The 23,748-nt window shown below is 46.4% G+C and overlaps 1 protein-coding gene across 1 annotated transcript; it reads right to left on the bottom strand.

Annotated features, from left to right (window-relative positions):
* Positions 1-1,353: 1,353 nt before the first annotated feature.
* LOC139662290 (plexin-A2-like) lies at positions 1,354-23,259 on the bottom strand (the record flags this gene model as incomplete). The annotated part of the gene is made up of 10 exons (XM_071540937.1): positions 1,354-5,506; positions 8,750-8,900; positions 9,229-9,441; positions 9,601-9,770; positions 10,026-10,216; positions 13,181-13,280; positions 19,690-19,793; positions 21,564-21,723; positions 22,765-22,911; positions 23,193-23,259. Coding segments are annotated over 10 exons (1,399 nt in total), but the record flags the coding sequence as incomplete, so codon positions are not given.
* Positions 23,260-23,748: the final 489 nt, after the last annotated feature.

The raw sequence follows: 23,748 nt of genomic DNA, 5'->3' as shown, positions 1-23,748 counted from the left end.
AGATAGAATAGGCTTTGCTCTCCAGTGAATCAAAAATGCCTACAACCTATTAACAACCTGTTAGCTGTACCGGTCATCAACACACAAAAACACACATACACAAAGTCTTCCAAGTACCAAGATAGCCATGATGGAGCTGAACCTGTCAGCAAACTGCTGATCTGCTGGCATCAGCACTGGAACATTGGTCAGACTTTCATAGGTGACCATGCTGATCCAAGCTCATAAAAGATTGATGATTGTGGAAAATCATAGACACATGTTCCTCAGGTCTTCAGGTTCAGGGCTTCTGCATCATCAGAGCGGTGTCTTCATGGTCAGCCTTATTAAATATGCACAGACACTGTGTCTTTAATGAGTGAGACTTAAGTGACACAGCAAGCTGAGTCATAGGAAATACATTTTAAGCCTATGTTAAATTCATGCAAATGAAAAATGACTGAAGTTGATCATTCCAAGAATTACATATAAGTGACAGGTAGGCTAGCTTAGAAAGATGACTCTATAGAACAAAGATCACAGCCCAACTGCATACTGCATACACATTTTTGTAGTTGAATCTTTCCTTTACTAGATAGTCTACTGTTGAAAGAGACAAGAAAGACGAGAGAGAGTGAGGACATGCAACAAAGGTCATGAGGTTAAATTTGTGATGTTATGAGTACACTATCTTCCCTTAGCCTGCTAAACCACCTCCCACCTCTCCTCTCTCTCTCTCTCTGTCTCCCGTTTATTCTGTCTCTTTCTGCTGTATACTATCTCATAAAGGAGAGATGCAACCATAAAATGGACAGTATGGAAGAGTATGAGCTGGTGCTTCAGCGGAGGTCAGACAGTCTTTCTCTCTGAGTGGACCACCACTGACCTCGGAGCCATTTCAGCCCAGCTAAACACACTGACCCACACATCTATTAGCAACCTAATGTGATTGCAGCCCCTGTGGTGTGGCAGAGAAGCCTGAGGTAATGGACTCGCATGAAGACAAACAACCGCACTTCACCATAATACAGCCATGGGTTATTCTGTTAGCTGCTAGCCAGGGAGCGAGTGTCGTTTGGGATAAGTAGGATCTCAAGATTAATCTAAGGCTAAAAGGGATGGATGAGACAGCCAGTGGCTCCCTGGGGCCTAAATAGGAGCTGGCCTGGAGATACGGCAAACAGCAGCTAGCTAGCATAGGAATTCACCTCAGGAGATACAGCACAGCCTGGATGGAGCTGGGAGTCCCAACTACTTCTTGTATAAGCTTGCTCAGTTGTAGCTGAATATGAATATTCTTGTTTTTTCTCAACAAAAAGACATGGATCCAGATTTCAGCTCTATGCAATTTTTAACCAGCAAAGTTTATTTATATATAACAACAGTACAAAGTGAATCCTTGGCTTGCAAAATAGGTGTGCTTCATATTTACAATAGGTACACAATAATATATTATCATAACAAAACCAAAGCAAATAAAAAACAAGAACAACCTTTTTTAAATACTTTAACTTTCTTACAATTTTCACAACACTTTTTATAAAACAACAAGAACAGACATCCATTATTATTATTATCATTATCATCATCATCATCATCATCGTCATCATCATCATCATCATCATCATCGTCAGTATTTACTATTTTACAGAACTCCAGTGTCTACAAAGGGTTTGTTTACAATGTGTTTAAAATGGAACGATAATCATTTTATACTTAGTGATATTTTGACTTGAGAGTAATATGTTGATCTGGTTTTCAATTCCTCCATCTGATGCCATTAAAGCAAACAAGAAAATGGTGAGTAAAATGTTTTGTATAAGGAATGACACGTGCCAGTCAAGCCACAACACCGTCTCTGCGGCAACATGTTGCACCGAGAGCAAAAAAAGTGCACAAAGCATCTTCAATTAGGAATCAGCTTGAGCTGAAATGAAGTTGTGTTTACGATCTATCCGTATCTCACACAACTGGCTGTCAAATGAAATTCTGCGCTGCAGAATGAGTAAACATAAACTTTCTTGACCTCAGTTTGAACTGAATGAAATTTTCCCAGAAATTAAATGTGTACAGCATGAAAACAAGCTACTTTCTAGAAATCAAAAATCTCTTTCACAAAAAAAGGTGCACTCAGCTGTGATTTAAGACGTGTACAAATGGGCCTTTAGGAGGGATCGCAGTCAGACTAATGGTTGATACGGATCGATATGGAATACCAGGCTGAACTAAAGCGTGGATTAATATGCATGCAAAAACTTAAAACAAGACAAAGGAAACATGCGGATCAGACTGATCTCTGAGAGAAAAACCACAGCCACTCTGTTTCAACCGATTTATGTCCCTCTTGATTACGTTCATCATGATTCTGAATACAGGAGAGCTCATCTAAAAGGTGGAAGGACTCTGGAAAAACATAGATTTCATCCCTTGGGGAAAGCAAAAGGCATTTAGGTCCTGTTCAAATGATAAAAAGCATTACTCCAGACAAGCAATGTGAGGTATGAGGAGGATACAATTCTATTCGCTGAAATTGGGAAGACACCTTAATCCAAAGGAAGAAGCTTTATGTTTGTGTTTGTGTATGTGCGTTGTCGTGTACCTACAGATGCTGATAACGGGGTGAGGGAGCGAGAGGGCGGACGAAGGTGCTTTTCACAGGAGGGCACGCATCACCGCCGCCCTTCCCCACTTCTGCCCCCACTGGTCGGACACAGTCATAGCATGTCAATCATCAGCTCGCCCTACATTTCTCTTTCGCCTGTTAGTTTGATGTTTTTTTTTATTTTTCTATCTCCTGATCACACTGTGCACACAACTGGCTCAGATCAAAGAGCAGCTTCAAAGCCTGAGCAGGAAACTAGAGCTAAAGGGCTTCTCTCTTTCTCTCTCTCTCTCTCTCTCTCTCTCTCTCTCTCTCTCTCTCTCTCTCTCTCTCTCTCTCTCTCTCTCTTCTCATTTCTCAACCCTTCTCTTCAAACAGCTCAGACGAGCCGAGTGCTGAGTGAGGCAATGTCTGCCTGCGCCGGGCCGTACCCTCTTCACCTTTCCTTTGACTTTATCTCACTAAGACAGTTCTCAGCAGAGCGCTAGGGCCGGGTATCATTGAAAGACCGTTGGGCTCAAAAGCATTGAAAGGACCGTGCCAGAGTCTAGACTAATAAGATCAGGAGCACTGAGCAAGTGGGTATCTAAGGCCACAGAGAAAAGAAGCACCTTTCACCCACTACTGGTGTTTGTCATGCTCTCAGCACACACAATTGCAGTATACTGTACAAACCTTTAATACTATCTATTTTCAAGTACTTGATGTAAACAACAAGCAAACATACATCTCTGAAGAAAATGAAATCAGCTATCCAGAAGACGGAATCTACAGTTTGTGGTCATCCAGCTATAAGGTTGGAAGGTAAGGAGACGTCAACCTCTTAGCTTGTGACGGTTTGGTTTTAGTCAGGAGAGGCTTAATAGTTCTCAACCACATAACATAAAACCTATTCTGTTTTGTTTGTCCATGTTGACTGTTTTGAATTTCTCTCGCCGTGAGAAAACAAATGACTTCAGCGCTCCCGGATACATGACTGTTCAACGGAGCTGTTCTCTCCAGGGTCTGCTTATGTTTCGTACCTTTCATGAGTTTCAGACTCGCGCCTCGTCGCGTCTTTCCAGTTATGTGAGCTTTAACCTCGACAGACTCCCCACTTCAGTTTGAGGGCTTTGCTCCCTCTGTAAAGCATAAACCGATTTTGACACATCAGTGAATAATTTAAAATGACAGGATCTTTTGGCACTTAGTCAAACTAGACCCACGCAGGCTTCTTATTGTCTGTGCGAAGACATTGGTGGTGGTTGGGTAAGGAAACTCCCATCAGCTAGCATCTCAACTGGCCAACTGGAGCTGGTATGACTCGTTGGCACTTGAAAAATCAAAGATGGACCCTTAGAACACTTCTGATGTGTGATAGCATGCATGCAAAGTACACACGGATTTGATCAAGTCCCCAAAGAGATACAAACAGTGGTTATATAATGGAGAGTTTTAGCCTACAGCCACCAATGGCCCTAGTCGTCCGTTAGGAAGGGCTCTTGTCTAGTCTCCACTAACTGGTAGTTGTACGTATGAGCAGCGGAGTCACACCAGTGACAGCCACAATACAGACTATACACACTCTCCTATAGTAGAGAGTGATTTGGTAACAGGTTAAATAATGTTTGGGAAGGAGCTGGACAGACTGGGGCCAGGATGGAAGAATGGACATGTTCACTTGACTAGCTACTGTAACTATCTATAGAGCTCAGTTCAACTGAGCCGCTTTTTGTTTGCAAAAATCAAATAGACAAACAAACGGACAAACAAACAAAAAAACATTTGTACATTCACATACACTGATTGACAAGTATCAACCGCTACATAGACAGATGACCTAACAGCTGAGGAGAGCCTTGGACACCAGTGTGATGCTGGTTTAAGGTCGTAGCCGAAATACACTATAGACATCATCTCCATCATCCCCAGTTTAGGTGCAAGCATGCTGGTTGAACTTTGACCGCCACGGGTGGAGTTCCATTGACTCTCAGACGATGAGGACAAATTTCATGATTTCCTGTACACTTCTGATTGGATAAAGAGCAGAGGTTTTGTCCGTGTCACGTGAAGCATCAGTCTGTAACCTATGGTCATGTCTGAAGAGGGAGGGAGTGAGAGAAGACATGGACCATGCCTGTTTGATCACCACGCCACCCTGACGCGGTGCGATACTCTACCAATGTCTTTATACAACAATGCTTATGGGACCCTGGGCGGATGTTTCAACTGCAACTGATAAGATTCAAATGTACACGTACAAAAATAAAATTTGAGAAATCTGAATGCAAACTCAGCAACGATATCTCAGCTGTCAAACGCGAGAGGCGTCTCTCTCCTGCTCTCTTTTTGTCTCTATTTCACACTCGGATGTGAGTGTCTGACAGAGTAGAGAATAAATCTGCTTCTCTATCTCCCATTTGCAGTCTCGCAGCAGTCTTCTTAAGTACACACACACGCACACAAACGCACACACATGCATACATTTTCCTGTCAAACTGAAAGAACGTATCCTTTGAAAAAAAAAAAAAAAAAATAGAAGCCATGTTGTTGCCTTCCCTGCATGTGCGGGGCTGAAGTCCCTTCCTTCCTGATGCCATTACCAGCTCCAGCTCTAGGACCTTTTTCCCAGTCTCTTGGCCCTCAGCTGGTGCTATCATGGCAGGAGGAGGGAGGATTCAAAACGAAAGCAGTTGTGTGTCTGTCCGACTGTGGATATAGAGGTCCCAGGTCTGGTCCGTGGTTCTGGCTCCCACGGTGAGAGGTAAGTAATGTGGGACCTTTGGGTGTTCCTGCGGAGGCTGTGGTCACCCCTTTCTCTCTCTCTCTCTCGCTCCATAGGGGTCGCTCTCAGCTCTCCAGGGACATGGCTGAGATGAGCTGCTCCACCTTGTAGGCCAACCTCTGCTTCTTTGCCTGTTGGTCCTGCTCCAGGGCGGCTGTGATCTGTGCGGGACAACACAGTGTGGTCAAATACCATCCATAAAGATACATGATGTGACTGCATCCTTACAAGCTGCTTAGGATAATAAGATTAGATTGGATATTAGTTTGATACAATAGAAAACAATGGATGTCTGCTGTTATGTTCAAAATGCAGAATTTCAAGGCATATTCCTGTAGGGTGTGGAACATGTGTTTTTAGGTTTCTATATGGAGGAACATAAAAAGGAAAATGAAGGGGAAAAAAAACATCACTGCCGTTGTCAAAGACAATGGCACAAAATCACGAAATATTTGTGCAATAGCCTCTCCCGTTCCATCTCCTGCATCCCTTTCTGTAAATGTGGCATTTGTCAAGTCGGGTTCAAAGGGGATCCAGACAGGGTCTCCTCTCTGCGCTCTTATCTGCTGTCTGCCGTGTCAGGCTGAATCTGTGTCAGGGTGACACCAGCACCCATGGTAAAGCTTTTTAATGTGAATATCAAACAGGAAAAATAATACCAAGTCAGAGCAATATGGGCCATGTCTTCATCACCGTCAATATGGATTTTTCTATCCTCGTATTTCAACATTTCACACATGAAAGGCTTGCATCACTTCTAATGTAGCTATTCTTTTGGACACTTCCAGGATGTGATACGAGATACATGTGATGTACGTATATAGACTAGGTGTATTCACATGTGAATTTTATTTGATAATGCTATATCCATTTGTGACAAAAAAAAAGTTTGATTAAAATGTATCGTTTGATTCAGTAATTGATAATTCAATGAAAATAATTTATTGACCCCTTTATACCATTTAAAAAATTCAAAGATGAATAATCTATGAAAAACAAAAAACTATCACCCATAATGTGCCTTTTTTCCATGTTGGGTCACATTTTATGGGTCATTTGTTTCAGTTGTCTGATATCTCCTTTCGGTACAAAAGTTGGTAAATCCTTCCCTCCAGTCAATCAAAAGCATCATGTATGTTTTTAAGGGACTAGGTTTTATACAAGCTAATGGTGGGCTGCTATGGCTCTACCACCTGTCACACACAATGACTACATTTACATGTAGTCAAATAATCGTATTACTCTGAGTATTTCAGACTTACTCCCGATGGCAGTGCCTCATACAAACACCTAATCATTTTAGAACAAACCAACCAATGTCAATCCGGTTGGAAACGCAAGTAGAAGTGCTGGATTATCCTACTGACAGTCTGCTTGTCAGATCTGACTGCATTCATATAAACCTTCAATCGGCCTTCATATCAGAATTGTTTATGGCACTTATGCTCTTGCATATTATTCAGTCACACACTACAGGTAGATGTCTGTAATAGATTGATGAATTATGGAGAAGCTGCGATTCCTGTTGACGGCATTTTCTTGTTATGAGTTGGATTAGCATTTGTAAATCCTGATGAAACCGTCTCATCAATAAATAAATTAACATAACCCAAAAAAATGCAGAGGCTAGGGAGCTACATATTAGGCTTATGAAGATTCGGTCTGTATTGTGGTTTCTCATCCATATGGGTTATTGGTCATAATTAGGCCTATTAGCCTTGGGCCTTTATAGTTTGGGCAATGACATCCATGCGCAAAATGAGCACTGTGTGCAATAATCATTAGTCCCCCTGTGCGCAGGTGGCTTTCATGTACCAAGTAGGCTAATAGTGGTTGGACAATGGTAGCTGAAGAAAAAGACGGACGCCTCACTGCAAACGTAAACAGCTGATCGCATGCTGTCTCATGCATGTAAACAGTTGCTGCAGGATTACTTCTTGTCAGTTTAGACAGATAATCCTTTCCAAGCCTGCATGTAAATGTAGTCAATGTCACAGAAATATTAAGTCGACTGAGTTCAAACCATTTTGGGAGCTGTCTCAGCAACCGTCTGCTCTTGTTCTCTTTTTTGGAGGGCATGGCGGAGCTCGGTTTGCAACCTGTCCCGCTGCAGACTATCCACCTGCTCGCCCACCATCTTCCTCTCATCTACTTAAGTGCTCTTAGAGGCTGGCAGCTTCAGGCAGAGCATCTCCTCCTCCTCCTCCTCCTCATCGGGCCCGATAGCAATCTATTATTAATCTGTAGCACTGTATGCAGGTGCAGCTCCCACTGCTATCTCCCAAATCCATTTAAGCACTGCTCTGGCCTGGTTAGCCCGCCACACAGCCCTTTGTGAAAGGCTGAGTAGCAACGAAACAAGCGTTAACGACAGTAGATGAGGCTTTACGCGCTGCGCTCTGGGAGACAGCAGAGACGGAGGACATGCGCTGAGTCTACGCGTGCAAAATCGGGCAGAGGATATTTGTGTGTTTGCACTTGTCTACGTGTGTGTGGATCTGACAGCAACAACTACGGAGGAGACAGCAGAAGCAAGTGTGTGCGGTACATGAAGAGAAAAGTGGGAAGAAAGTGTGATAGGGAGTGAGAGTAATGGGGAAGGTGACTGGGTAGTGGGTAAAGAGAGAGAGAGAGAGAGAGAGAGAGAGAGATTGTGGTCCAACATAAAGGTCAGGCTAATGCTTCCCAGAGGAGGAGCTGACATTAGAGGCAGAATGTCTCCATAACTGTTCTCTCTCCCTCCTTCCCTCCCTATCCACCTCCCTCCTTTTCTATGCTTCCTGTGATCTGGCAGTATGTGTGTATATGTGTGTGTGTGTGTGTGTGTTGCCTGTGATTCTGCTCATGAGAGCGCTACATAACAGGCAGCGTTCTCTAACACAGCTCAGGGGAAAGGACAGAGCGGCATGCTGAGAGCTTGTAGGCATTCAGCTTCTACTCTATAGATCAGACACATAGCCCTGTTAAGCTCAAGTCTCGCTAGACCTCTGGGCTTAGGGGAAGGCTTCTGAAGACTCAGCTGACCTCAGTAACCATTCTCAGTTGTGAATAGTCTGGGAATGCCGAATGATCTCACTACCTTCGCAGAACGATTGACTGTAAAACAAATATTGCCTTTTTTTATTTATTTTGAGCTTCTATGAATTGTGTACGGAAGAGCATTAGGGCCACATGTGAAAAACGTATTTAAGTTCTGAGATTAAAGTTAACGTTAAAATTGTCAGAATCTCAGAATTCTCAGTTTAAAGTCAGAATTCCGGAATTGAAGTCAGAATTCTGAGAATAACGTCAGAATTCTGAGATTAATCTCAGAACTCAAACAATTTTTTCACACGTGGCCCTAATTCTCTTCTGTAGTTGCTTAAATACGTGCATGTGTTTGTGTGCACACATATTCCACTGACCTCCTCACTGTACTTGCTGATGTAGGAGTAGATCTCGTTGAGGGCGCTGAGCATGTTGAACTCTGTGGAGTGGAGCCTGGCCTGTTCTGCCAAGTAGGCATTCATGTCCTGGTCACTAATGGCTGGCAGCCGGTTGATGTCAGCATAGTACCTGGGGAACGCAGACAAGCGGCAACACTTAGCATCACTTGCAGAGGCTCACTGACTCACTGTAATAGCTCAACTGAGACCGTAAGTCTTTTTACAGCCTTATAGTTGTATTTCAGCCATAACATCGTTTTCACTCACAATGCGCCCGCTAACAGTCATTCACAAAGGGCTTTTAAAGAATCTGATTGAGAGGTATAGGCAAGAGAAGAGAATTATAAATTACTTTTCTCAAAAGATCTCAGTCTCTATTGAAAGAAGATACAAAAAAGATGTGGAGACAGAGTAGCGAGGATCGGAGTAGTGTGTAATGCAACAGCGTTAACTCTTACCTCTCCACCCAGCTCTTGTAGTTGGGGATATCTTTAGCGTAGAGCAGCTTGTTGGATGGGGAGTCTTTGCCCAAGCGGTGCTCTGAAGTGGAGCAAGAGTCCATGAAGGTCTGAGCCACCACAGACAGACAGGCGTCCGTGATGCTGCTCTTATGGATGTCAAACACAAACTGGGGGTTCTTGATCACGTTCACCCAGAAACGCAACGGCAGGCTGGAGGATGGAGACAGGGAGAATGAGGTTAGACTTGAGCTATATTTTACAAGGAAAAAAAAACAGATTAAGATTTATATCACGCGACACTGAAGCCACAACGGTTGTGCCATGACATTAAGACATGCGCTATTTTCGTCACTTCAAAAAGGCCCTTACCAGTTGCTCTTCCATGTGTGACGTACGTCTGTGTCGTGAATGCCATGCTTGTCTGCCTGCTCATCCAGGAAGTCAAACATGTATTTGATGGCCAGGGGAAGAGCGCTCCCTCGGTGAACAGTGCTGAACAACGTCTCAAAGAGGTCATCGACAAACTTCTGTAGCGTGCCCTGGGGGAAGACAGACAGCAGGCGACGATTAACACTTCATGGGCAACAGGAGACAACACTAGACCCATCAACACTGCAGAAACAGACTTAAGCCCTTGAGTCATGAAGCGTGCCTAATGCTGAACCTGATAGTAGCCACAGAGAGCACTCAAATGGAAAATGTGAGATAAGCGAGCACATGATAAGGTCTATACAGATACAGAGGTGTGCAAGTGCTTTGATCCATAGATCAGTGAGGGGAGAGTGTTGATGTACCTTGGTAGCTAGCAGCCTGGTCAGGTAGATTTCAGAGACCATCTTGCTACCGCGGTCTCCCTCCTTCTGGTCTCCGTGTTCATGGTTCTTCACCAGGTGCCACACCTTTACCCCGCTTTCCAGATCGGGGGTGATCATGGGCGCGCGCGAACGGAGGCTGTCAGGACTACCTGTGTAGCGGAATGAAGAGTCTGTCCGGGGAGAGAGAGAGAGACGGAGAGAGAGGGAGAGAGAGAGAGAGAGAGAGAGAGAGAGGGAGAGAGAGAGAATTGTCAGTAAGCCTAAATGACTGTGATTACCAAAGCTTCCCTTAGGTGCAGCATCATGTAAATTAAGCATACACTCATACACATAGAGCAGCACACCCACGCACAGACTCACTCACACACACATAGTCCCTCTCTCATTTCCATCTCTCCTTTGTAACTCATTACAAAGCTGAACCCTCTGTGCTCTTGCTCCTCTAAGCTGTGCTGTAAAGGAAATTGCAGAGTGCTGGATAATTTCATAGAACAGCAAAGTAGTGAAGGGGATGGGAAGCTGTGGGTCCACGGCGCCCCATCAATACGTGGTCGCCCTCTTCAGCACTGAAATCCTGGCTGACACAAGATGGGTGAAAAGAGGGCCGAGCCTCCCTGATATCTTTTCAGATCCGGGGAGTGGGACAGAGGCATTTGCAAAAGGCTCACTATTTTTCTCTCTTCTTTCTTCCTCTTTCATTCTTTGTTTGTCCTTTCTTCCTCTCTTGCTTGCTTTCTTCACTCATTCATTCTCTCTCCCCTTCTCTCCTTACATCATCCCTGCCTCGCTGAATGAGACGTGGCTGCGCCTGGCTCCTCTTAAAAGCATTCATAATTGGCTCTTCCCCGCCGCATTGTGCCGGCGCCATGTTGAAATCGTCCCTGTCACACTCTAATCAATGCATCAAAAGATCTCTAATTTGTTAAGCAGTGATGCCATCCTTCTTCATCCATACATCCTCCCGCATCGCTCCTCTCATCTCCCTCCCTCCCCCCTTCCTCTTGACACGGAGGGGATGATGATGCTGGCCTCAGTCTCCCTAATTAGCAGACGTCTCCCTTTGGCTCCAGGCTCTCTGGGGATTCTGGATCACTGAGGATCTCTCTCACCTGGCTTCAAAGGGCACACCGAGCAACAAAGCCTTCCGCTGCCAATACAGCCACTTATGCCTCTCAAATAAGACCAACCTGCGCCTCTGGAGTGGCCACTGGGGACCAGGGCCTGAGGCTGTCAGTGGGGGTCGCGTGGGGGGGGCGGAGTACGTATGTGTATGTGTGCAAGGTGGACTGAGGTCTCAAATCGTATCTTACTCCAGTCACTGGTTTCTACTGCTCTGCTCCTCCCTGGTCCCCTGCATCCTGCCTGCACCCCCACCCCTTTCCCCTAACACTCAGCGGAGAGCCGCAGCACCTGCCTCTCCCTCTCCAGTCCTCAGCTCCAGGACACAACCGGGCAGGAGGGGATTGCGCTGTGGCTGATTTTAAGGCTGGAGGGGGGTGCTGGCGGTGTAAATTGAGGCAAGATGCTAAGTGTTGAACATTAAATTGATATGAATCCATCAGCGGGTGTCTAGGTGCATCTGTGCCTGCTGTGCCAGCCCATGATTGATGAGGGACTGACTCATGCCAGCAGAGCCTCTGCTTTCTATGCTACGCACAGCCAACCCCACTGCCTAAAACAGGAGCACATCCTCTCAACAGCTCATTGCGATTTCATGAGTATGGTAAAATATTGAACAGGATCTTTGTAATAAAAAAGATTGAAATGTCCCTTGTAACTACGAAAGCTCATATTCCACAGTAATTCCATATAAACACACTCTGGGCATAAGACTTAATGTATCAGAGGGCAGAAGACAAATTAAAGCTGCAACATTGTAATGGGTTTAGTAGAGGGAGAGAAGCATTCATCTGCAGGCTTCCCCTATTACACATAGGGGAATACGTATTATATTACACTAGTAATACTAGTTTATTGTTGTTTTGGTAATTTATTTCTATGAATCCATCCATCATCTTCCTGTCTCTCTCCTTCTTCCATGTTGTTTGTTTATGAGAGGGAGTAAAGATGGAGTGCTCTGCAACATTGTAAAGGTCATCTTAAACAATCTTCATTAGTTCTGTTACCAATTTCACTGCACATTTATGATACATTATAAACACTGAAGCTGATGGTCTGTCTTTTTCAACAGGGCGTATGAAGTATCCACTGTTTCCAACATTGCTAAATTAGAGGCATAAATGGTGGGGGAGATAAGGATGCTATTAGCTCAGTTTCCATGTTTCCAGGCAGCTTCAAGGCAGAGTTCACTTCCATCCCCAGTCCTGATAATTGGCCATGCTCACTTTTCCTTTTCCATTTGTGTGAAGTATCCTTCACAGCAAATAATTAGCAATCACAAGTTGCCTATGGTGCTGCTACGTGTGTCTGGCATATGACCAGATGGGGTGCCCTGTGGCACAAACCGCAAGCGCCTGCAATGTATGTGTGTGTTTGTATGCATGTGTGTGTGTATGCATGTATGTATGTGGGCGTGAGTGTGCATGCAACTATCTGCCCATTGGGTCCTGACTCAAGGCACAGTCTGCAATCTTCATTATAACAGTTTTATTGCTTAAAAAACAAACAGATCGCTCCCCACCTCCCATCAGCTATATCCACCACTCCTCCCTTTCCTCCCTCTCTTCCTCCCTCCATTCTGCTACCACCCAAGCAGAGACTGGGCCTGAGCTGTAAAGTAAACTGCAGCATGCACAGCTGGGGAGAGAGAAAGACTGTAAACAAAGCCTCTGCAGCAAAGGAAGAGCGGCTCCAAACAGAGCTGGCCATTGCTTTGGGGAGAAGGGATTTGGCTTTGTTCACATCTGAAACAACTGCGCATATAAAAACATTTTGATGTGTCTGTGCGGCACCTGGCCTGTGGCAAAACACTACATTAACTTGCTCATTTCGAGCAATGAGACTACATTTGCAACTGCACGAAATGAACTGTTGATTAATCCTGCTATTAAATCTATAATTGCGGGGTAAGAGACATAAGCCTAATATACAGTATATAATGACATCTGGTGTTTGAGTAATCAATATTACAGCCACAACAGAGGAGGAAATACCTGTCTGGTCTAATAACTCACCATATCTGCTGATGGAGGTGCGTGATATGCTGGCTGAGGGAGGAATGTTGTATGATGAGGTCTGTTTGGGCACCAAAGCCACCACACAGCGGTCTGACACCTGAGGAAAGAGACACATACAACATAAAGCTGCTGAAAGGGAGAACCTTGTACCTCTACCTTTTGGTGATTTTCAGGTTTTTATTTGAATTGAAAGATTACATTTACAAATTTTGGTCTTATGAAACCCTTTCAAAACCCACTGTATAGCTTCAAAAATGCATCTTGGTCATCAAAAATAAGTCTGTTTAGTCCAAATTCTTTCATTTTTAGATAAAATGTTTCAGCTGCCATCTTGATGAGAGTCCGCCATTCTCTCTCAGGAAAGCCATTAGAAGAATTAAAAATAACAAGTTCTAATAAATTGTTATATTGTGGGTACAAGGCATGCAAGTACAACTCAGCCCCCTGCATATAATCCCATGAACAAAACACATCCTCCATCCCTCCCCCCATCCCTTCCTGTCATATCCATGCTCCATGCTGTTCTCTGCTGCAGCCCTGTGGCTTCCTTTCAGCAGAGCAGAATGCTGCGGCTGCATGATGGCTGCACTCAACATGACTGTCATTGTCATCCCCATCACTTCCAAAACATTAGTGACACGATAGGAGCTTTGGAACTGGGAGAAGGTACTGAGAGAGAGAGTGGGGGGGGGGGGGGGGGGGGAACTACGATGTTGGGACTCTCATTGTCATCTCATGTACTCTTCATGCCCTCAAAGAAATGGGGTATGTAGGTACAATAATAACAGCAGAGTGGCACAGAGTCAGGAAGAGAGATAGGCGAGGAGAAGAGAAGAGGAGAAGAGGTTGTGTAAAAGATGGTGTGTCAAGAATAAGAGCCAGAGACTGAGCTTCAGCCTCTTTCAGCTCTGTGGTCTCTATTTTTGAAGGGCTCTTGGCCTTATATGATGTTCCCCAGTCGCCTCGACTACGCTGAGACAAAGTGATGGTACCTACTTGAGAAAAGAATGGCTTCAAAAACAGTATCTTGTTATCTAAGATGCTTCTTCACAGAGATCTTTCATCTATGTGGACACCAATGATGGGGTTATTCTAACCCCTTGTGGCAGCCACCATTATAAAGTGATTCACAGCAATGTTGAGCAGTTGAAATTACCTCTGTGTAATAACAACAGCCTCAACAGTCTCACTGTGTATTCACTAATTAATCATGACATGGCTATGTAAGTCAAATGAATTAATCAAATGTATGACTGTTAGTACACCGAAGGTTGATGGTTTAGCAAAAGGAAAAACACAGCAAACAAAACTTTTGGTTCTGTTTTTCTGAAAGCCAAACAACAAAGAGCTTGCTGGCTGGCATTTACAGCCCACCCTAAGGAGGGATTTCTGCTCCGGGCCCAGCGAACAAGGACTGACGAGCATCCAGTGGAGTAAAAAAGACAAAAGCCAAATGCTGGGGCTCAAAAAGGAAAACCTCAAAGTTCTATATAGCAAGGAGAAAATTCTTCCTTTCATTTGGTATAGAAGGAATGGGCTCCTTCCCCCCCTTGTAAGGAAGAAAGCTCCATTGGGGAGGAGGGCCGGGGTCGGGGGGGGTATACAGAGTTCCCCCTTGTTCTCGAAAGCTAATGACATTGCCCCGTGGCCCGATGATGTTGCTGCCTCTCACCCTCCCTCGCCCCTCTACCTCACCCCTTTCCCCCCCTCTCCTCCCAGACTCATCTCGGCTGTGCCATTAGCCGGGGCTGCAGCATGGCCTCTACAACTGGCCACACTGGAGAGACACTTGAAAGTGGGGGATGAAGGCTGGAGGAATCCTCTCACAGGTGCAGCTGCGGCGCCCGGGCCTCTTAGAGGGAAATGAAAAATGCTCTTCCTACCTGACATCCTATCCCCCCCCCCCCCCCCCCCCCGACCAACGAGCAGACCCTGTGACCTCTCTCTCTCCCTCAACTTACCTCACCTCCTTCTCATTTGTCTCCCCCTTCCCAAACCTAATTTCTTCTGCCTCCTGCCTCTCCACCCTGTAGCCTCCTCTTGGCTGAGGCTGCACAGAAAAAAAAAAAAGAAACCTCCAGCATATACAGCATAGACATCTGGGAAGATTCTACTGCTATTCCTGTGATACATTTTCTCTGGAGAGCATGAAATAGCTTCTCTGTCCCCCCCCCCCCCCTTCCCTTGTTGCCTCTTTCCATCTCTCTCTCTCTCTCTCTCTCTCTAGGCTTTATATGGCTGACAGAGAGGCTATAGCAGAGATGGGTCCTTGTGATAGAGTAAATGATTGAAGGCGTGCGGATTCGCCCTTCAGGGATAATCCAGCGTGGGGCTGATAGCGGGCAGGTGTGATAAGGGCTGTGGGCTCCGCCTGTGATAAGACCTTCCATCAGACAGAGCAGAGCAGCCCAGACAGCAGTGTGATCAGCCTCTATCTCTCCTCCACCCCCACCCCCCCACTCCTGGTCCTGCCCTGTCCTCCCATGGTGTCCCGGCCCCTCCTGGACCCATGCCTTCACATCACGATGCTTATCACACCTGTAGACTGTGCCCCCGGAACTTACAGATAAATTAAATGTGTGACGGGTCATTGACATGGGAAAAAAACATTGTTTTTTCTATTGGGTGTCACAGGGTGTCATGGGAAGAGTTTCTTGTCCTCATTTCTCTCTGCAGGACTTTATGAAAGAATTCAAGTTGGGTTTTAACTACCAAAATTCGTCATTCTGGAATCGGACTGAGTTCTTACCAATACTATATGATGACACTATGTGAACACAGCACTAGACTCCCCACAAGGAGGTTTCTATTTGAGAGATGACTCAATGGGCTGCAATATCAGCACGATCATTTGGCCTCATAGCCAGCAGCGCAGGATTAATCAAATATGCCTCTCGTTTTCTGTGGAAAAACACTGTGGCTACTCGGTCCACTCTGCCTGTGTTCAGAATGTTTATTCAGATCATATTTTTCTCCACACTCCCGCCTGTGGGGGATGTTTCTTCAGGTTTACAATGGGGACCAGTGAGCCAAGCCAACCACAGCATTAGATTAATGAACAGATAGCAATGTAGTGGTATCCATTGTGTCTGGGGCTGTTGAAAATAGCCCAAAATGCCCCAAGTGTAGCCTCCTTGGTCTGCGAAGTGGGTAACTAAATCTGGCTGGCAGGCTCTCCTGGTGAGGTCATCACTGTCTGTTCTCCCTGTTCCTTCACCGCAGAGAAGAGGACACACAAAGGTCATCAGGCAGCAGGGGATGGAAGTTTTCCGGACTAACTTTACTTTTAATTTGGAGGCTGTCTGAGCCAGTCTGAGAGAGGGAGCAGCGTGTCCTCTGCTGTCAGATATCCGCACATTAGGAATAATATTCCCGACAAAATACACACGGCCCATGTGTCCCCAACAAGTGGACGTAGCAAACAAATATTAATATGGTGGCAAAGCCGCGGTCCACCTGCAATAAATCAACACTTTGTCAAACATCATCAATCTAATTACTTACACTGTGCCCCGGTGAATACGGCATGGGTCTGTTTGCAATTTGAATCATCATAAATAACCTAAGCAGTGTGACAACCTCAGTTTATAATAATGTCAGGTTTATTAGAATTGTTCATCGTGCCCTATCACTGATGTCACACAAGTCTGTAAGCTGTCTAATTCATGATTCTGTGGCACCCTGGACCAGACCCTGCCTGCTGCACCCTGCTCCCATGGGATATCTGCAGGCTGTCTTAATGCTATTCAGCAACAGGAGGTTAACACTCTCACGTCTCAGAACGACATAGACGGGGGGTGGAGGGAGGAGGGAGAGAGGGGATGTAGAGAGGAGGGAGAGAGAGAGAGAGAGAGAAAGAGAGAAAGAGAGAGAGAGAGAATGTCTGATGAAAAGCTCGCTTTGACAAGGAGGAAGATTAATCAACAAAGAGAGATCCAAATCAGCAATCAGCCAAGCACTCTCCTATCTCATAAATCTTTTATCTCCACTCCTCTGTTTGCCTGTGTGTGTGTGAGCACGTGCAACATGGCTAAGTATATGCGTGTGTGCGCACATGTATGGTGTGCATATTTGAGCGTGCTTGTATCTATGCAAGTGAGAGTGAAAAATGGAGAAATAGAGAGAGCGGGTCGGGAGGTGGGAGAAGTGTGGAGGGTGGGGGATTCGTTTCATTTAGTCCCCTGACTCCGAATGCCAAGGTGTTGAATAAAGATTCTGAGCTCACTTTAAATGCATGCATTTATATTTTTAATTTTTGGTGGAGAAGGGAGGTGAGAAGGTGCGCATTTCCATATCCAGGCTATGTAAACCACCATTTCCCATGTGGCAGGGTAAATAGCCAGGAGGGATCCGTGGGATGCTATGGGCCCTATGAATTTTAATGCCTCCCTGTCTGGACCCTCTGTCTCTGTTATGTGGGAGAATTAGCAAAGACTCAAGGTGATGCTCAGTCTCGCTCTGCATATTTCAGACCCTCTTCTCTCTTTTCTCTTAACCCCCCACCCCCCCTTTTCTTCAAGCTTTTCTCTCACTCTGGGGCCTAATGAGCTGTGCTCCCTTGTTGTGCCAGGCAGCCAGATGTGCTGTCGCAGCTGCCAATGCGATGGCATGGTGTGTGACGCAAAATCACACACACACACACACACACACACACACGCGTGCGCGCAGGGGCCCTAGCCAGCTCATCAAAACAGTAACGATGCACAAGTGACTGTGTTATTCCATCTTCCATCTCCTACTCTTACCCCCCCTCTCTCCGCTCTCTTCCCTCATACTCCCTCTCTCTCTCCCTCTCTTCCCCACGTTGCCCTGCGGCCGGCCGGTACCTCCTCTGAAGTCGCGTAGCGCTGGGCCTTGCGTTCGACGCAGGGGCCCTCAGATCCGTGATCAATAGCGGCCTTCAGATCTATTGAGCTATTGAGTGATGCGAATAAGCGGAGCGGCCGCACGCGTGTTGCTGTGTGCCCTGCAGCGTCTCCCTTGGCTAACAATGGTAGACAGAGTGTGACACAAAGCATCGCAAAAAAAACAACAAAAAAAAACAAAACAACAACAGAGGAGCCCGTTATGGTGTGGAAGCAAACATACTGCACCGCCTCATCACGGATTAAAGCACTACAGAGACCACAGGAGAAGAGGTGCTCAGAGCAAGAGACTGTCTGTCAGTGGAGAAGGAAGGGAGATGGAAAGTGGGTAAGGGATAAAAGAGAGAAAGTGAGGAAGAGAAAATTGAAAGGGAGAACAAATGAGACAACAGAGAAAAATTAAGGTATAAGAGGGAGGGAAGATGAAGGGGAAAGGAACCGCAGGGTGCCAAGTCCTGTGTGAAGGACACAATGGACGTGTCCCTTCTTCCAATGACACCTACGTCTGCAAAATTATTCTGCTTGTTCTGCCGGGGCAGGAGGTCCGACCGACCCCCCAGCGCGAGGGCCCGAGCCTCGTCACGCCCTGTCCCATATTTTCTGCTTCGAGCTGCAGCTGCATCCCCCGGCATTATCTCCAACGCCGACCCCGAGGCCCCCGTCTCTCCACCCCAGTCTGAATCATCCAACCCCAGCCACAGCTGCATCTCAGCCCCCCCTTCCTCTTGACCAGGTAGCTCAGTCTGTTGCTTCATGCAGGCCTCGGGCAGATGGTCCCCCCTGGCTGACTAATGAGAGCCAGCTGACCCATGCACCGCGAAAGATTCATGGGCTGCAGAGATGGCTGTCTTCTCGCTCTGCCTTGCCTGTTTCTCACTTTATTCCCTTTATTCCTCTTGCCCTCTCTCCCTCTCTCTCTTCCTCTCACTCCCGCTAGCTCTCCTGTTTTCCCCCTTCAACCTTAACTGCCGCAAATTCTCCCCGAAAAAACACTTCTTCTCTCGCTCCGAGTTACTTTTTCTTCCTCCTTCACTCTGTACTTTTCTCTCTGTTGCACATGGGGCAACAGGTGAAGTCACAGGCCCTCAAATGGTGGAGTGTGAATGGAAGTTCTACATGTGGAGAGACAAGCAGGCAGCCGCAGCAGGGCTAATTGTTGCTAGTGTAGGAGACAACGGGCAGCAAGGCAGAGAGGAAGAGAGGAAGAGAGAGAGAGAGAGCGAGAGAGAGAGAGAGAGAGAGAGAGAGATGCAGATAGCGGCTCTGTGCTGCCCTCCTGACTGGAGCAGTTCCATCTCTCCAGGGAGGAGGGAGGGAGAAGTGCCGGCTGAGATGCTGAGAGTTCATCTCTCCTGCCACCTGTACAGTAATTGCCCTCTATTCAGGTGTGAGTCACTCGGATCGCACCAGGCTCGGGCATGCAAATGAGGAACTGAGAATTGGCTGTCTAAAAGTCAAGAGCTGGAAATATCAAAGTTTGGCGAGGTATGTGGTGAATTTCCATAATAAAAGCCCCGGCAGAAATTGAAATGAAAAGGGCCATTTTCTTGGCCCAAATTTGTTGGAGTTTAAGGGGATAATTAAGGAAAACATTATACTAAAACATTGAAAAGCAAACTCAAAGCCTTCAGGTGTATTTACCTGGTAGTGCATGAGCGTGTTTAGTCTCTTCCAGTCGTTTTCTATCTTGGTGGTGATGTCTTCATCCTGCAGTACCACACGAGCCAGTCGCCCCTGACGCCACTCTGAGGACACAAACACACACGCTGCATTACACACACACACCTACACAAACCATAGGGTATACCACTGTTTCCACTAGCAGGGAATAAGCAGGATGGGCCACTCCAACTAAAAGGAATTGAATTTGTGTTGATTCTAAATACTGTTACTGTGCTCAAAATACTAAAAACTTTGCACCCTGGCAGAAACACATTCATCATATCATTGATAATATAGTCTTTAGATATCTGTACATACCATACAAACATGCATATACCAATTAACACAGCTATTTGCTATTACATTTAAGTCATTTGCGTTACAGTTTGTATCCCTTGGTCACTTTGCAGCATATTTTGGAGTGGTTTGTGTGGGGAAGTTGTGAAATGTACTATGAAAACCACGACTTCCTTATGACGCAATACAAACTCTTAAAAAGCTTTTCTTTCAAACTTCATTTGCCTTTGTGGCGGTGGCAGTGACGAGCCTCACCCTACGCGACTCCTGAAGAGAGCTCTCCAGACACATTACCCAAATGAGCGCATATCAACAGGCAGCGTTCTTGTTCGGCACTCAGCTCTCTGCGTGCGTACTCCTCTCGCAGCCCCGGATTGACACGCATCTTAATTAAACATTACACACGAACAATTTCAAGATGTATACGCGGGCAGGCTGCGCGCTTTAATTGGTACTTGTGTCGTGGATATGGCGTGCCATTAGCATACGCAGCAGTAGGCACGTCAGGGTCAGAAAGGAGAGGACGGCGGAGCAGACGAGACAGGATGAAAAGGCGGGCTAAGAGAAAATCACATCCTTTCCAAAAAAAGGGGGAAGGGGGAATCGGGTGGAGGGTGATGGTTGACGGCTTGTCGTGGGGGTAATGAAATGATAATAAGGGTGCTGATGGGAAAATGGACAGCCATTGTGGCTCTCATGCTGGGAGTGATCATTGATTTTCTCCTCTGTTGACTGGACTTTATTACTTTGTGCCTCTGCCAGGTGACAGCATGATGTCCCTGGTGCAACATCCTCCCACAAACACCCAACCTGCACCCTGCTCTAAAAAACATATATATATAAACACATACAGGTACATTTACACATAGACACGCACACGGAGACACAGACTCACTGTTTCCAAGGCAATAGAGGGAGGGTGAGAAATAGAGAGAAGAGAGAGAGTGAGAGAGAGTGAAATGCTGCTGAGGCCGGAGGGATGGACGGCGGGTTGATTTGCAGCGAGCAGAGGGGGGCTTTTGTTTCTCTCCACCCATGTGAAGTGAGGGAGAATGAGAGGGACGGGGCAATGGGAGGGGAGGTGTGGACAGGCTGCGATGGAAGTGGCAGACTGCGTGGGAGTGGAGCCTGGCGCGAGCCTGCCGAGCCCGTCTGTCAGCTCTTACCTGGGTCAGCCAGACAGCCACGTCACACACATACACACACACACACACACAACCGCATCCACACTTCTCTATCTCCATCTACTGCGTCTCATTGGCACTGCCAGGCAGCGAAAACAGCCAGACGGAGGGATGCGCCACACACTGTCAGTCAGTTTGATAGAAGGCCTGGCAGCGGCACGCTGAGGCTGGCTGGCTGGGCTGCTGGAACACAGCTTTTATCACACTAATGCACTGATAATCTGTACACATGGCTAGCTTTTCTCTCACTGATACATTAATCCGCGGGTGCGAAAGACTACACACCTGCCAACTGCATCTGCGAGCGTCTGGATCGTGTGTGTTTGCGTGTGTGTGCGTGCGTCTGAGCGAGTGTGTGTGTGTGTTGCATACCCAGGTCCATGTCGACAGCGCGAGGCCGTTGAGAGTAGGGCATGTTCTTGTAAACGGCGTCCAGTATCTTCTCCTTCACCTGGGTGATGGTGTCACAGTTCAGCACCTTGACCGGGATCTCTGGACTGTTCTCATTGTCTGGGTTGACACAGTTCAGGATCTGCATTGTACAGATGAGTAAGAGAGAGAAAACACAGAGGGAGAGGAGAGGAGCGGAGGAAGAGGTTAGAGGTGTCCTGTCACGGCCTGGACTCGGGTCCGGCTCGAGGCTTCTCCCTCATTAGAGTCTGCTTGGAGCATGGCAGGAGCTCTGAGAAACCATTTCCGCTCTCGCTGGCATCCTGAAATCTAATTTCACACCTTCGGCGGGACACCAATTTCCAGCTCTGCCGGGGTATTAGCACGTAATGAGCCAAATTCCCAGTCAGAGCAATCAGAGCATTGTCATGTCACATGCTGGCTGTTTGAGTGTTTGTGTGTGTGTGTGTGTGTATACGTGGGCTGTGTGGTGTGTTCCCATCTCCACAGCCACCTGCCCTAATGTTGGACCAACACTGGAGCCTGTGGGATCGTTAGTTAATTTCCTTCCTACACAGGAAGGAGGAAACTCAACACGACAGGCACAGCTTTGGCATGTCAGCTTATAAAAAATGTTTATGGTGAAAAAGTAAAGTTGAGAGAAGTTGCGTGCATGTATGCGTGCATATTGTATGTTTGTGTTCGGATTTAGTAGTGTCATCATCGCGTGTCAACTATAATGGCAACGGAGATAGTGCGGGCTTATGAGTCTGTATGTGTATGAGTATGTTAGAACTATTCATAGCACTCACAGCATCTTTACTTCCTTGATTTGATGCATTTCTTGTTATAACAGGGGAATTGGGATGAAACAATAATGCAGTGAGGGATCATTCAAAAGTCTAAACCAATGGAATAGGAGTCAGGGAGAGAAAGGCAATTTTAGTTAATGGGAGGGGTGCAGAAGGGCAGCACCAAAAATCTGATGGTTTTGTTGGTTAGAAATTAATATTTACGCCTACTAGTGCAGCATGAGGTCACCATGACAGATACTCTGTTTTCCAGGATGTAAAAATAATGGGCATTCATTTCATGGGGACTTTAAGCCGTGAAACCGCAGCATGCATGTGAGCGTGCTATGTATCTCTCTCTATATCTGTGTGCCTGGTGGAGTGTGACGTACCAGAGTTTTGTACTCGATCTGCTGGCGGATGAGCTTGTCTTCACTCAGGGAGTAGCGGGCCTCTCCAGTGATGGCGTCGATGGGGCCCTTCTCCATCTGCTGCTTGATGGCGCAGTACAGCATGAATAGAGGCTCTCCGGCACACTCCTGACAACACACACACACCCAGACGCGCACACACACACACACACACACGAGAGAGCGGCATACATTAGAGTGCAAAAACACACAAATAATGCTTGAAACCCTAAAAGTACACTTAGATATCTCCTAACTTATCAAACGCAGACATATTTCACACAATAGACACATGCAACCTCATGGATACACTCATGCATAGATACATGAGAGATTTACATTTGTACTTGCAACACACACACACACCCACACAGACACACACCATACACACAGTTGTGTGGTGCACTAACCTTAAGAAATTTGTGAAGCAGGAAGGCAAACCAGTTAGTCAGCATCTTCTCTGCGACCGACTCCGTCCTGAAATGACATTAAAAAAACAACAGGAGAAACAAAATGAGATCATCCCTGCGCTTAGATATTTACACTCTTTTTGATATTGCAAAAACTTTCACACAACAGAAGTGCTCCATAATTCATGAGGCTGTGCGGGTATGCAAAGGCTTCTGGGAGGTTATCTTTTAGCTTTGTGGGTGCCTCCTGGCGTCGGCTGTGGTCGTGTACAGCCTGCAACTCTGCGGTCACGGTGTGTGCACAGAACAGAGCGGAGCAGAGAGAGGGCGTCTGAGTGTGCACGTGTGCATGAGTTTAAGTGTGCGTGTTTGCGTGTGCATGCAGGTGAGTGTGTGTGTGTGTGTGTGTGTGTGCGTGCGTTCACGTGTGGTTGAACACAGCGGGACCTCAGCAGCTGTGACAAGCCTCAGCTGTTGAGAGAGACGAGTGCTGTCACAGCCAGGTAACGCCTGATCACAGCCAAAACTCTCTCCTCCTCCTCTCATCTCCTCTCCT

The sequence above is a fragment of the Centroberyx affinis genome, unplaced genomic scaffold (assembly GCF_046629955.1).
Source record: "Centroberyx affinis isolate AG114_WGS23_722 - 3 ecotype Tasmania unplaced genomic scaffold, CSIRO-AGI_Caff_v1 ptg003752l_1, whole genome shotgun sequence".
Taxonomy (NCBI): Eukaryota; Metazoa; Chordata; class Actinopteri; order Beryciformes; family Berycidae; genus Centroberyx; species Centroberyx affinis.
Note: the sequence above shows the minus strand (reverse complement) of the source record. Positions and strands in the feature narration are given on the sequence as shown.